The sequence below is a fragment of the Brachyhypopomus gauderio genome, unplaced genomic scaffold (genome assembly GCF_052324685.1).
Source record: "Brachyhypopomus gauderio isolate BG-103 unplaced genomic scaffold, BGAUD_0.2 sc47, whole genome shotgun sequence".
NCBI lineage: Eukaryota > Metazoa > Chordata > Actinopteri > Gymnotiformes > Hypopomidae > Brachyhypopomus > Brachyhypopomus gauderio.
Genome location: NW_027506873.1, coordinates 1,877,244 through 1,892,447, shown reverse-complemented (window position 1 = coordinate 1,892,447; position 15,204 = coordinate 1,877,244). Strand labels below are relative to the sequence as shown.

The 15,204-nt window shown below is 40.6% G+C and overlaps 1 protein-coding gene across 4 annotated transcripts; it reads right to left on the bottom strand.

Moving 5' to 3' along the window:
* Window positions 1–715: 715 nt before the first annotated feature.
* On the bottom strand, window positions 716–14,781 carry hapln1b (hyaluronan and proteoglycan link protein 1b). 4 transcript variants are annotated; one of them, XM_076986597.1, is made up of 5 exons: window positions 14,669–14,781; window positions 6,873–7,006; window positions 4,664–5,026; window positions 3,721–4,023; window positions 716–2,621 (listed from the first exon to the last, which is right to left on the bottom strand). In XM_076986597.1, the coding sequence occupies exons 2-5, from the start codon at window positions 6,973–6,975 to the stop codon at window positions 2,332–2,334; spliced, it is 1,059 nt and encodes a 352-aa protein (XP_076842712.1). In that variant the 5' UTR covers window positions 6,976–7,006; window positions 14,669–14,781; the 3' UTR covers window positions 716–2,331. The 4 variants fall into 4 exon arrangements, with proteins under 4 accessions (XP_076842712.1, XP_076842709.1, XP_076842710.1 ...); XM_076986594.1 differs by lacking the exon at window positions 14,669–14,781 and adding an exon at window positions 7,936–8,089; XM_076986595.1 differs by lacking the exon at window positions 14,669–14,781 and adding an exon at window positions 7,565–7,826.
* Between the last annotated feature and the right edge of the window lie 423 nt (window positions 14,782–15,204).

Sequence of the window (15,204 nt, the reverse complement as noted above, 5' to 3'; positions counted from 1 at the left end):
TGAGCACAACCCCCATCTGTGGACGTCAGGCCCTCATACCATCCTTATGGAGTCGGTTTCTAACCGTTTGTGGAGACACATGCACATTTGTGGCCTGCTGGAGGTCATTTTGCAGGGCTCTGGCAGTGCTCCTCCTGTTCCTTCTTGCACAAAGGCGGAGGTAGCGGCCCTGCTGCTGGGTTGTTGCCCTCCTACGACCTCCTCCACGACTCCTGGTGTACTGGCCTGTCTCCTGGTAGCACCTCCAGCCTCTGGACACTACGCTGACAGACACAGCAAACCTTCTTGCCACAGCTCGCATTGATGTGCCATCCTGGATGAGCTGCACTACCTGAGCCACTTGTGTGGGTTGTAGAGTCCGTCTCATGCTACCACGAGTGTGAAAGGACCACCAACATTCAAAAGTGACCAAAACATCAGCCAGAAAGCATAGGTACTGAGAAGTGGTCTGTGGTCCCCACCTGCAGAACCACTCCTTTATAGGGGGGGTCTTGCTAATTGCCTCTCATTTCTACCTGCAGGTGAAATTGATTCACAATCAGTGTTGCTTCCTAACTGAACAGGTTGGTTTCACAGAAGTGTGGTTGACTTGGAGATATATTGTGTTGTTTAAGTGTTCCCTTTATTTTTTTGAGCAGTGTATATATTTGTGTTTCAGTGAGTGATCATTCATCCCTGTTCCAAGACCACACAACAATCAAGTTATGCAAACAGCTCCTTTTTAAATTATTTTTTATTGTCTTGACTCTGGGACAAAAGGCTCTACATGTAGATATAATCAAAATTTAATGTAATGTTTTATGTACACAAAAGAATTGTAAATCTTGAGACTGTAAACAAGGCACCTGTAGGCTACAGTTGCCAGGAAGAAAAGCAACATAGATTTATAATGAAGTACAAAGGTTTTTGAATTATTTCCAATATTCTCAAGAGCATATTATGTTTAAGCTAACAGTAGTGGCAGTCCATGTGTGTTGTTTCCAGAGGCCATAATCAGTGACCCCCCAGGTTAAATGCATCACAGCCAACTCAAAGGCGATGTCTGTATACAAGTTATACCCTGCAGCATGGCTTGCAAGGTTTACTTGCTCTACTGGTGAAAACTTTGTTTTGCTTTTTTTTCTTTAATAGTGTCCCACATACTCGAGTTGTCTCATTAGCCACATTGACAGTTCCTTTCAGATATTGACATGCACTTTCAGAAAGTATAGATCCAAATTCGAACATCTAGCTCATAAGAACAGGATCATCTACTCACACACACTGTGTGACGTGTGCTTTATTTCAGCTGAAGCTACAAGCCAGTGAGGCCCTTGAGTGCTGAAAAGTGTGTAAAAAACAAATACAACACACAAAAAAAAACATTTAAAAAAAGTAAAATTCATGTCTGAATGGGAATGGTGTCATTGATATTCTGAGCCACACGTTTCTGCCTCTTCCTGGCCCTCAGAAAACAAGGTCAGTGCATATTGTGTTTGTTTTCTTTCTACTTATTAAAATACTTGATAAGGAGAACAGATATGCCATTTGTATAAGCATTCCATGAAAATGAGTACATAGCAGAGATACAATTATAAATGCTTGCTGAATTGTATTTAGCTAGCTAAAAAATAAAGAAATTCTAGAACAATGTGAGTGTTCACTACATTGTATGAAAGGCTGAATGTTTGGTCCACACACACAATTTTTTAAAGTATTTAAAACCAATTTAAAAACATATGGTCTAAGAACATAATACTTTATACCATAGCACCATGTAAGGATGAAAATGTGTGAGAGACAGGCAGAGAAAGTTTACTTGTGCTCTGATGAAACTGTAGGCTGTTTAAACATATTTTGTTAAAGAAAGTATATCATGCTGTTACGTTCTTGGGGGAAATAATGCTATTGAACTGCCCACTTGTATTAGTGTAGTATTTTAAGGCTTCATTGCCAGATCAGTCCTAGTACATTTTTCAAGTTCTTATATGCTAAAAGAGTAATCTAGTGAGATGGCATGTCATCTTTATTAATTTAGATATTTAGTTTTTCTTCCTCCTGTAATGTTGCAGCAAAGTTCATTATAAAAAGAAATATCATTGGCATACCATTAAAAATTTTGTGTAGCCTAATTTAAAATGGACATATTTTATGCTTTTGGTATATTACAGAGCAATGTTGCTTTTAAGAGGAGAAAGCAACCCTTCCGTCTCACCACATATAGTCACTTCCACCTCAAAACCACATTCCACACCATGGTTGCAATTACCTGCTTATTACAGTATTTGGAAAATGTCACAGTTTTAATCACACATTCTGATTCCTCCCTTGAAACGCTTCATGTGAGTGTGTCTACTTTTGCCCTTTGAAGCAGTAGACGCCGTAGAGTTTGTGCTTCTTGTCCGGGAAGCCCGAGAATCGCACAGCGGCCTCATCTGGGCTGCAGCGTCGGCGTGGTCGAGAGATGGGGTAGCGCACGCTGCCGTCCGCCAGCCAGCCTGCGTCGCAGCGGTCGTAGCCCAGAAGCTTCCATGCCGCATACATCTGGCCCACTTTGGCAATCTGAGCTCCATCCTTCTGACAGGCCAGCACCGCTTCATCATACGTCATCTTGGAGGAAGGTGTCAGGTAGTAAAACCGGCCTACAGAATTTTGAGAGCGTTTATTGTAAGAGCATAAAGCGAGGGTACACCACTGCAAAACTTTGCTCATATGGACATATTTCTATTTTATACCTCTGTGTCAAATAAATTCCTTCTCATTTTCATTTGAGCCTATTTTATTTAATTTATTCTCTAATCTTTAAATTTGTTAATAGTCCATTGTGTCAGTCAGTCTGTCACTGCCAGTATATGTGTTAACAGCTCTTTGTGTCAGTCAGTTGGTTATGTTCAAAGGGGGGCATTCCAGGTTCAGAAAGTAAAAGTCCTTCCCAGGAATTGACTCAAGCTTGCTGGATTTTCTAATTAGTGCAAGCCAGGCGCAATTAGTGTAATCAACACAATCCAGGAAGCCTGAGCAAAATCTTGGTGAGGACTTTTAATTTCTGAACCTGGAATGTCCATCTCTGGTTATGTTACACATTACATGTTACTGTCAGTACATGTGGTAATGGTCCATTGTATCCAGTCACTCAGTTATGTAACACATTCTGTTACTATCAGTACATGTGGTAATGGTCCATTGTATCCAGTCACTCAGTTATGTAACACATTCTGTTACTATCAGTACATGTGGTAATGGTCCATTGTATCCAGTCACTCAGTTATGTAACACATTTTGTTACTATCAGTATATGTGTTAATGGTTCATTGTTTTAGTCAATTTGTTATATGTCCACTCATCAGCACATATTCCATGTGTGTGACATGCTTGTCAAATAAGAATTCTCATTCTGAGAAAAATGATGTGAACATTCTTGTAGACAAATTAAGGGCTTGTTTACTACTGGAATATTTGGAAAGGATATCACGAATCTGGAGGAGGAATGTTTCTGCTTCCCCTGAATGGCAGATTCTGATAATATTAGGAGTCATTTACTTCTTCTTGACAGTTTTTAATTACTCCAGTTACAAGGGGTAACACCATAACATGCTCTGATGTTTTGCCCCAAATCGAGCTTCTCTATCTCTAACTGGGTATCTACAATGTGTTTTGATAAGGTATTGCATAACTTAGTGAAGAAAAGCTAATGTAATAAAAGCATTTTTCATCTGTTTCCAAAATAAAGTGATGACACACCTTTGTAGTTAGAAGTAAAACAGAAGACATCATATCTGTTGTTTTCCTTGTCTCGCATCCCATAATTCCTTACGCCAGGGACTGTGTTCTTCCCTCCACAAGGCTCTCGAGGTTTGGTGATTGGATACTGCACTGATCCATCACTCAGCCAGCCAGCATTGCACCAGTCTAGTCCGCCCCTCCAGGCATCATACAGCTGGTCAAAAGAAGCCACAATGGCATCCTGATCTCGACAGGCCTTCTCCGCATCATGGAAGTTCAGGTTGTAGCGACCAAGACGCGGGAAATATGGGAACAGAACCCCTGAGGAGAGGTTGAGGTTGAGTCAGTGTCAATTTTTAATGGAAATCCAACAGAATTATATAACAGAATTATCCAACATTTGCCTTGAATCCTGATGTGGTTTGTCCTCCTTACATTTATTTACTTCTTGTATTGGATTATAAAGCAGTTAATTCCTATTGGCAAGAAACACACCCTAAAATGTAGTCAGTAAGTACTGATGTGAATTGGATGTAACCCAATTCAGGACTTGTATAAACAGTGTCCCCCACCCCTAATCTGACTCTGAGGATGTGAATGCAGACCACGCCTTCATGGCTTTGTTATGAGGAATTGCTGTGGAATTCTTGGGACCACAGCTGGAGAAATCTGAGGCCCTGGGGCAGAACTCTGGATCCTCATTACAGAAGAGATGGATCAGAGGAATTTTAGACATAGTCTGTTGCAGGACTCATTTTCAACTCCTTTTCTAAAAATCTGTTGTATTTTTCCTTCCTAATTCTTCTAGAATTGCATCTTTAGAAGTATTTTCTGCAATCTTTTCTCTTCCTATAACACCCCAAGAAATCTATAAACACATCAGATTGTGATGGCCAAATGCTGAGTTTATAATGATGCTTCATTGATTTCTGTGGCTCTTTTGTAATTTTGCAATAGTCACCTTGTAGATCCAGGGACACCACTCCTGTGTCATCCTCCAGCCCGTCAATGACCTCACATTTGTATCTTCCATAATCCTCCAGAGTTATCTCGTTAATGACCAACGAGGCATCGTTGTCGTTGGCGCCCTGCAGATGGACACGGCCATGGAACCTACCATAGCTCTTTTTGTGGAAACCCATAGCTACAAAGACATCGGTCTCTTTAAGATAGTCTGAGGTCAGCTTTGTCCATTTGATCCTCAGTTTGGGGTTGGGAGGAGATGACGGGTCCCTGTTGAACATGCACGGCAGTGTTGCGTTTCCTCCACGGCGAGACACCACTTTAGCCTGCTCCGTCACAACGGAGAGTCGCGGCCCATTTTCTGAAAGGTGAAAATAAAATGCGCAGAAATTCTGAGAAGTCTTAAGCAGTCACAGTGTTTGAGAAACTACATTTTTAGATAACAACGACAGCAAACTAATTAACTGGATCTCTGTTGAAACCAATATGTTAAATCCAGTGTGCCACTAGAGCAAAGAGCTTATAACTACTTAAGCTTTCCCAGAACTCTCTGTAAACAGCAAAATGGTTTTAAAGCATTGCTTTTGTCATAGATCTCTGGGCCAAATTAATTACTCCATATGCACTTTGGTACAAGTTACCGTTGCATTTGTTTCATACATAAGAAATGTTTAAATTGTATCAAAAACCCAAATTACTTAATTAATTTTTTAATGAAAATTTATTTAGGTAAAATGACCAAATTCCATATAGAGTGTAGTGCAGTATCTATCATTTAGCAGAGAACAGCTGTCTATGTATCAATGTGCTAGTTAAAAGCCAATGACAGGACTTCTCTGAACAGTGTGTTGTCATGAGCAAATTCATCATGGGCCCTTGTGGTTATGTAAATGTGTTAATCATGATGTTTACTAGAACCACCCTTGCACTTCTCTATAATAAAGGGAATTGTAGAGCAATTAAACATTTGCAAAAATGCAAGAATAGCCATTTTTGCCACAGGATAAAGTAGTTTCAAGAAATTATGAAGAAGCTTCTAAACCCACTTTTAAACCCACTCACAGTCCTACTACCTGGACCTACTACCCACCTGCAGTCATAACTTAAACACCCTTAACAACTCACACAATCTGATAAGGTCATGAATGTCACATTACGTGGCAGTGAAGGCTAGAAAGTCAGCTGAAGAGTGTGTGTATGTGTCTTCAGGAGCCTGTGTCTTGCTCTGTCCACCATCACGTTACCTTTATTGATCTTGCATTTATTCTTCACAAGTATGTTTGTGCTGTTCTTTGAGAGTTTTGTTTGTTGTTTTTTATTCTAGTCTTGTTACTTACACGCAGATGAAAAATCGATTACTTAAGTTAAACACGATATTCAGCAGCAGTGACATAGAAATATGCACTGATTACATCTTGGGGACTCTGCCAAAAGATCCTGGTAGACCATGAAGGCTGCCAGCCTGTTTCAATTATATTTTCAAAAGGCATTTTGTTATGTAGCTTTGTGCAGTGATAATGTGTACAGTTTGCTAAGGATTCATATGGTTCTTAGAGTTTATTGGTAAGAAACAAAGACACGTTTAATATTCCAGTTATTGCAGAAGGGAAAAAAACGGCCTCGCCTATCATTCCCGATCATTCAAAATCATTTCCGATCATTTCCATCTGTGTTGTCCTCATGTTTGCTGTGACCTCATTGTGAAAAACCACTTCAAGGTCACACATGATACAGGCAAGACTCTAGCCAGTTGCTGTCATAAATACTTAGTCATACATAAGAATACTTACTGTATACCTTGCTATGTTGTACACATTTGTTCCCCTTGTCAATCATAACACAATGCACTCAGTGGCAAAAAAGATTATGAGACCATGCTTTGATTACTCTATCATCAGACATAACACTTGTAAAAACAATGCCCAAGCGTATCTTTTTTTCAGCTTTTCAAGTATGGCTTATGCTTTATAGGAGTATGTCTTTATCTTGATAGAAGTATGACATAAGCTCTGTAGAAGTATAGCTCTTCAAACACATGTGCAGATTGAAGTCAAAGGCTCAAACACTGCATTCCGTAATGAGATAAATGGTAGGAAAGGCCCGGAGACAGTCGGGGGTGAGGATGGCCATCCTTGCCTTCTGGCACTGGTTTATTACTTCTTTCAACCTGGCATAAAGACACAAACAACCGCCAACCTCTAACCTACCTGAGATGTAAATGGTCCTGTAGTGCTCCAGGTCACTGTATGCCTCGTCAAAGTTGTCTGCTTGGCTCAGGGAGATGAAGGTGAGTAGAAGCAGAGTGATCATCTTGCTGTGTAGCACCACTGAAGTCACTTCACTATGAGTAAACAGAGCAGATCAAACTGAGAAGTTCCACATTCATATAATAGATCTACCACTGCAATGTCCAGAAAGTGGCATCCAGGATCTAAGCAGGTCTAAAGAAAGCTCCGTGTACCCACTAACTCTTCTGGAAAAAAGCCATGGTCCTGTGTGACCTGCTTCTCATCCCCTTGTATATTTTCATCTGCAGTAATTCCCTGGTGAAGGGCTGTGATTGCATTTAGAGTGCAGAGCACACAGTGTCCTTATCATTGCCACTATGATCCCTCAGTTCATACAAAACCACACAAACATAAATAGGGCAGCTACAGGAATAAACCAGCTTGGTCTTTAACTTGCCAAATGACATCCCCAAATGCTGCAAACACCAAAAGCAGAAATCCCCCCCCCTCTCTCTCTCACACACACACACACACACACACACACACACACACACACACACACACACACACACACACACACACACACACACACATGTACAAACTTTTTGAGCAGAGCTACATTGTCCTTTCTTATCACATCAAAGCCTAAAGGAATAAGCTAGCACACTTACCATCTTACAGAACAAACAGTCCTAGCCACTAGGGTAATGTATGTGCAGATAGCCAAGCAAAAGACCTGCAGAAGTATGTGGACTTCTTAACCGCTCTCCCTCCCTCTCTCTCTGTCTCTCTCTCTCTCTCTGTGTATCTCTTTCTCCTTCTCTCTCTCCCTCTCTCTCTCTTTCTGCAGTCACACTGATTGAGCTTCTTCCCCCCTCTTCATTCATTTCAGATTGCTGACGCACCGGCAGTCAACGCTCCTGCAGTCAGCAGAACAGACCAGAGTCGAGCTCCCTCTGCAGAGCTGCACCCCCCTCCCCTCCACCCCCCTCCCCTCTCCAACCCCCCCTCCCGACAACCTGCAAATAGCCATTACACAGACCTGGGATCCACCGGTGATAAGACCTGAGAGGACACGAGCGAGTGTCCTCTCCTACAACCAAAGTTACGGCATCGCTCGCTGTAAATAAGCAACAAACGCCTCTGCAGTAAATACAATGCGGAGACGTCCCTCGCAGCAGCATGGACTCTGGCTTCATTATTGAAAACAACACACCACATTAGCCACAGGAAGGGAGTGCACTGCACTAGATTTGCCGTGCTAAGGTGGCCCATGAGATGGTTTTATGACAGTTGTTACAGCTGGAGGAGTTTATTCCCACCCAAGAGTCCCAGGGGCATCTACAACGTAACGACTGCCAGATATGACCTTCTTTGTATAGCGTTACATAGCCAAACACAGCCCCCTTTCACTCTGGTCAACAGCAAACATGCTTTTGACAGAGGATTACATCACCAAACACATTCCTCTGTCACACTGCATTGTTTATAGTGAGAACAAGCACTGGGAAAACAGGTCTGAGCTTGAATGTTATCAGAAACACTTGGTAGATAAACTACAGTGAGAAGCACCACAGGACTAGAGCAGTAATAGTCGATCTACACAATTAGTTTAAATGCAACCAAATGTATCAGGACTTGGACAAGTAAGTACGGTATGGCCTTGAAATCACTGGAGAATTCATCAAAGGTTCATGGATAGGGCAAAAATCTTACAGGCCAGGAGAAATCTGTGCCATGTTTCATTGATGTGTCATGGCTAAAGGAAAGCCAGTGCACACAGTGACTCACGCTAATTCCACCTAATCAGATGCATACAGGCCAGCGTAGCACATGTTTGACTTTTCAAATGTGACGAGTTTTGCCAAGATTAGATGCACTTAAACGTCCTTGTTGTTTTGTTACTCACTACACTGAGGTTATTTTTCCTATTTCAAATAGCATTGGTAGAAATCTTGATGATAGTTTATACAGGGACCTGCACCGCAAAGACCAATGATCAGTAATATCTGCGTCCAGGTCCCATATTACATGGTCAGTTAGCAAACATATATGCTGCCAAACACAACTTTCTCTATAAAACTAACCAGTGACCTCGTGACAGGTGATGTAAACATGGCCGTTTAACTCCAGTCTTGCCAGTCTCAGTAACACGTTGCTTCGATTTAATTGCACTATTCTAATTTCAAGTTTGTACTCTCTAGTGACTCTTTGATAACTCTCTGGTAACTCTAGGCTCTGTGCACTCTACTGACTCACTTTATGCTTTGTGGTGACTCTGGTGATGCTCTGGTGACTCCCTGGTGACTCTGTGGTGACTGTAGTGACTCTGGTGACTCTAGTGGCACACTGATGACTCTCTATTGACTCTGGTGACCCTCTGGTGACTCTAGTGACTCCATCGACTCTTTGGTGACTCTCTGGTGACTAGTGACTCTGGTGACTAGTGACTCTGGTGACGCTAGTGGATCTGGCTAGTGACTCTAGTGACTGGTGACTCTCTGGTGACTAGTGACTCTTTGGTAACTCTCTAGTGACTCTCTGGTAATTCTCTTTATGCTTTCTGGTGACTCTGGCAGTGGGGAACCGTCAGGGCCCTCTACGCCCTCTCAGAGGGCCTAAAATATTCTTAAAACATTATATATATAATTATCCAATTTTATTTTATCTACTTACAGTATTACAATCGACATCTAAACAATTACAAAAAATATAAGCAAATAAAATATTCAACCGTGTCTATTCAATCTGTGTTGGAAGGTGAGGGGTTAAGTGGAAGCCTGTGAGCCTGTGTCTCCCCCTATCAGGACTGTGATGCCCGCTGTTCGTTTACAGAGGGCCTGGCAGTTATAATTCAGCGCAATACCAGTTTCAAATGACAGTAAAATTGACCAATCATATCTTCCCTCTTAGTGGGCGGGCTTAACTGTATGATAATTTCCGCCCGCTGTGGTGACGCTAGCTGTCGTTAGCCTACCGCCGCTAGCTAGTTTCGATTCGGCCCTTTGACGTCCTCATTTACATATTCCGCTTGCGAGAACCACGGAGCTGTGAAACCTTATTTTGTTTGGAAACTTATTTTGCTTAACAAGTTATCTAGTACAAATGTTATTTGAACGCACTACATGCGTTTCTAAAGCTATACTGTCGTCTCGGTTTTTTCTTTATTATTTAGTGCAGTTTATTAAGAGAGGAAAAAAAAAAATTTGGGGGGGGGGGGGGGGGGGAGGGGGGTGTAGCGGGCCCAGGTTTATAGGTCACGGTTCGCTACTGGACTCTGGTAACTGTTGACTAGTGACTCTGGTGACTCTAGTGATTCTAGTGACTCTGGTGATTCTCTTTATGCTCTCAGGTGACTCTAATGACTCTAGTGACTCTTTGGTGACTCTCTAGTGACTCTTTAGTAACTAGTGACTCTCTGGTGATTCTCTTTATGCTCTCTGGTGACTCTCCAGTGACTCTGGTGACTTTAGTGACTGGTGACTCTAGTGACTTTTTGTTGACTCTCTAATGACTCTTTGGTAACTTTCTAGTGACTCTTTGGTATCTCTCTACTGACTCTCTGGTGACTCTCTCTTTTGTAAATATTTCCTGTGTGATTTGCAGAAAACAAAAGGATAAAATATTAATTATGAATAAACAAAGTTTCCAACCCCCAGAGCTTGAGGTTTGTGAAGAAAATGTCATTTTGACCTCTAAATAAATCCACATGAGTAAGATGATGTCATTCTTAAGTATAATATTTGCTTTTACTGAATTTTAAATCAACTCTAAATTTGCCGAAGAGGCCATGACTTTCTTTTCAAACAACCCTTTTATTTGTCTTTGCATCAGAAAGTAGGATAATTATAGATATCATGTATAGGGAAATGATTCTTTTTAATGGGAAACTACCAACCTCTCTAATCCTAAGTCTGTACAATGACTATAAAGTCATTACAGATTTATAGTGATTCAGAGTTATTATGAGATGATGAAATTTTATTTGTACTGACATTCCACTGAGCCAAAAGTACAAATTTGATTAATTGTGTTAATTAAGAAGCATTTCCTTTCACAGAGATTCTCAGATACACCAAGTATGTCACCCAGCAAAAACTACTCAAACCAACCAAAGCTTGTGTTTGCACTGTAGTCTGTGATATAAACTCATGAGCTTAAACAGAAATGTTTTGCACCTGGACATGATGTGATGTGATTCGAGCCAAACTGTAGTGCTACCTACACAACAAGTGAAGCAAAGTATTAATGACGATACAGTCAGTACTGCCTAATCAGAAGTGTTTTTATTTTTTATGTATTGGGAAACCTTTAGGACATGCCTATTGGACATCTACTATATATTAGAGTAGGAATGCGATTTATGCAGATACAAACATTTAAACCTGATCGGTGTAGATGAGATACAGAAAACACAAAATACTCCTGTATATTCAACAAAAGTTTAAAATATTGGAGACATGGAATATTTTTAACATCAAAAGCAGTTCATATTTCCTGGAATATAAACATACAATTTCATATCCTGTTTATAGTGTATAACAGTATGTTATTCAGAGCCCAGCACTGAGCACTAGTGCATTTCCAACATTACCATGCTGACATGTTTAAGACTGGCCCCATTGATTGCACAACTAGGGAACCATTTATTAAACGGGTCTTAAGCACCACTCCCAACAACTTTGGTGGAAGAGACAAAATGAACCTTTTCTTTGAATTTCCCTGACCGTCATGAATCCAAGACCCTTATTCTAACAGCCATAACAAAGTGAAGTCATTTCAGGGTCCTGATTACAGAAGTTGTCCATACGGCCTACAGTTGAAGGTTTTGTCATGCCTGAAATGAAGCCTGTTTCAGCCTCAGCAACCAGGACAACAGATTCCCATATTATAAATCACAGATAGTATTTTCTACTCATATTTTAAATCAATGCTAAAGTTATAGCTCACTTTTCTTTGTCCTGCATATTATTAAATAAGACTAACATTTTTCACATAAATAATCTTTGGTAAGACTATTTTTGAGAATTCAATTTATATATATAAGCACTTTGCTTGCACAGCTGATGAAAAACATCTGACAGAAATGTCCCGTACAAAACTGCTGAACAAAAAATGTACTGAAAAGTGTACAAAGAATGCACAAATGCAGCAGTTTTGTACTGAGTACTATTTCAGTAAGAGCTGGAGGAAACCTGTCCAAGTCACCGATTCCAGGGAGTGTTCTGTGGTCAGTACAGAATGAACCACTGACATGGTACAACTACCTGGTTGTGTTGACAGCACAATTATGGCTTCATCCAAAAAAGGAAATGTTCAGGCTTGGTTTAAATACAGCATAATGATGCTGGGCATGTCTAATACCTCTAATATTAACTATGATGAGAAAGAATGCTTTACATTCCAACAATAAGATAAAAGTGACAAAGAACTCAGTGTTCAAATGACTGGTAAAATCTACATATTCAAACATCCAGGATGTCAATTAGAAGTGTGTGGGCTTTGACGTCACCCTCGTACCACCTTAGCTCACACAAAGACCTCTCAGTGAAGCTGCATACTGCATACACAGCTCTACCGGGTGGGCAGGCACAAGGCTCCTGCGTGAACACACACTTCCCCTCAGTGTGACTTCCAGTGTGTTTCCATAAGCGACTAATGCAAATAGGTTATAGTTTATATATAGACGCAGACTATCCACATGCACAAAAATGAATCACAACTGAATATTTATGAAAGGACACGCCTGCCGCTGGAGGTTTCTTTAACAAAAGATGTTTGATGCGATGAATCTATCGAAATTCGCGTTACTAAAACAGGAATGTCAGAGAGTGTTATGAAATAGGGTATGACATCTATTGTATGTTTTCATCTCCAACTACGATGACAGTCCACAGCAAAACCTTTTTTATTCCTGTAGTCCGTACAGTGAGTATGCTTTTGCAGCACTGAAGGCAGTATAGCCACCACAAGGAAGTGAATGTTTCTTGCCTAAAGCTCACGTATAAGCAAGCAAAGCTGTTGTGTTTAAATTCCATTTGTGACATTGAAAATATCTGAAATAGATGTTTAAAGAAATGACACGCAGCCGTGCGTTGAGGTTCAGCGTAGCGCGAGGTGAAGCTGAGCTAGCTGCCCGTAGCTAAGAGCTGGACGTCCCCAACAGTTCAGCGCAGTCTATGGGGGAGGGAGACACTGCTGCATTAATGTGTGCAGGCATCCATGTTATAAGCAGGTCAGAGGTCAGCCCACCCCAATAGCTCTCACCTCTTCATTTATTCCCAAGAAAGTGCTCAGAATGACAAGAGTGGATGATAAGCTCGTGACAGCCAGTTAGATGGCATTTAGGTAATTCAGGGGAAAATGCTTATTCATTTACTTGTTTGTAATTTTGTGCTTACATTCGTTTCTAGTGTATTTTAAACCAGGCAGGACATAGCCTCTTTAGGATGTTTAAGATGTTCAAGATGTTAATCAGAAATGTATTACAATGAAATTGTAATTAATTACAGTGCTATGTAGGCGGTCAAATAAACACCATTCCTTGTTGACAGTTTGCCAGAGTATCCTTTTACTATATGTGGCACCAGAGAATGTGACACACACATGGCAGTACAAACAGTGGCCTCAGGTCCCAGTATCAACCAAAAGAAAGTTGAAAGAATTAACGCATCTTTTTCAATATGTAGTGACTAAAATCATTTTAGGGAAATTAAATATTTCTGCTTAACTTTAGTAGAATATGAGGTTTAGTCTTTGTTGGACATTTCCTTAATGCAGAAATAATGCAGCATACGATTAACACAGACCATTACACAGGCACTATTTCCAATATTTGCTTAACCAGCTATTCCTTCACTCCATATCTGGCTACACTGAAGCGCTCTCACTGTAGTGGCGCTTCCTGCTCCATCAGACGGTTGTGCCACTGCACATGCCCCACAGGCTCATGCCCCACAGGCTCATGCCCCACAGGCAGGCTTTTCATTTTTAAGAATGTGGGCTACACTGACTGGTCTCTGTGGAGCCAGACTGTTTCATTATACACTGAGAATTAACGAGGGGAAGCTGTTTATGTAAAAACAACCAGCTAGTCTAATATGAATCCACACCATTCATTGTGGTAAGCCACGAACCGCTGTACTCCAACAGATTTCAAGTACACAATTCTTCTTATGATGCGTTTATCCATTTTGCTAGGTCTGACTAATTACATTTCAATTTATTTCTAATTAATGCACACAGATGCTTCGGTTAAGTTATAGGACAACTGTTTTACCAGACTTTTCCAAATGTTGCACACTATTCGAAATCCTAGAATGACTATGAGAACTGAGCTGTCTACTGTTTTAATTGATATGTAGAGTACCATTATAGTATTATTTTAAGCTATTTTCATGTTGTGTTGTTAATAACTTAATTTCCCACGCGCATTTGTTTAACAACGAGGAGCACCCTACCTCAGTCTAAAGAGACAGTACACGGCCACGATGTCCACATGAGTCTTAGTGGTCATATAGCATCATACTGTATAAACAATTTAATTTAGAAAAACGCACTAAATCTCCAACAACCAAAACGTTGTCACTCGTAGGTACGTGTGTATTTCGTCCAGTGCTATCTGAATCAATTAACCCTTTAATTCCGTAAAACTTCACAAAAACTCAGTGCGCTTGAAATCATATTTACTTAAATAATCACACAGTGATCAATGTATCGTGGTTAGTTTCTGTTGTCCGAACAAACCTCGAGAGAATCAAAGTGTCATTTCCTACCTTGTGAAGATGAGAATTGTCTGCGTCTGGATGCTTTCTGGCGCGCTGCTTCTGAAGAGCTTCGCTGCTTCGCTGTTGCTTCTACGTCATAGGGAAGCAGTGGACGATAGAAGGGGGAAAGGAAGTTATAATAGACCCGCTGTAGATCCATTATAGTTATAATAGACCCGCTGTAGATCCATTATAGTTATAATAGACTCGCTGTAGATCCATTATAGTTATAATAGACTCGCTGTAGATCCATTATAGTTATAATAGACCCGCTGTAGATCCATTATAGTTATAATAGACTCGCTGTAGATCCATTATAGTTATAATAGACTCGCTGTAGATCCATTATAGTTATAATAGACCCGCTGTAGATCCATTATAGTTATAATAGACTCGCTGTAGATCCATTATAGTTATAATAGACCCGCTGTAGATCCATTATAGTTATAATAGACCCGCTGTAGATCCATTATAGTTATAATAGACTCGCTGTAGATCCATTATAGTTATAATCGACTCGCTGTAGATCCATTATAGTTATAATC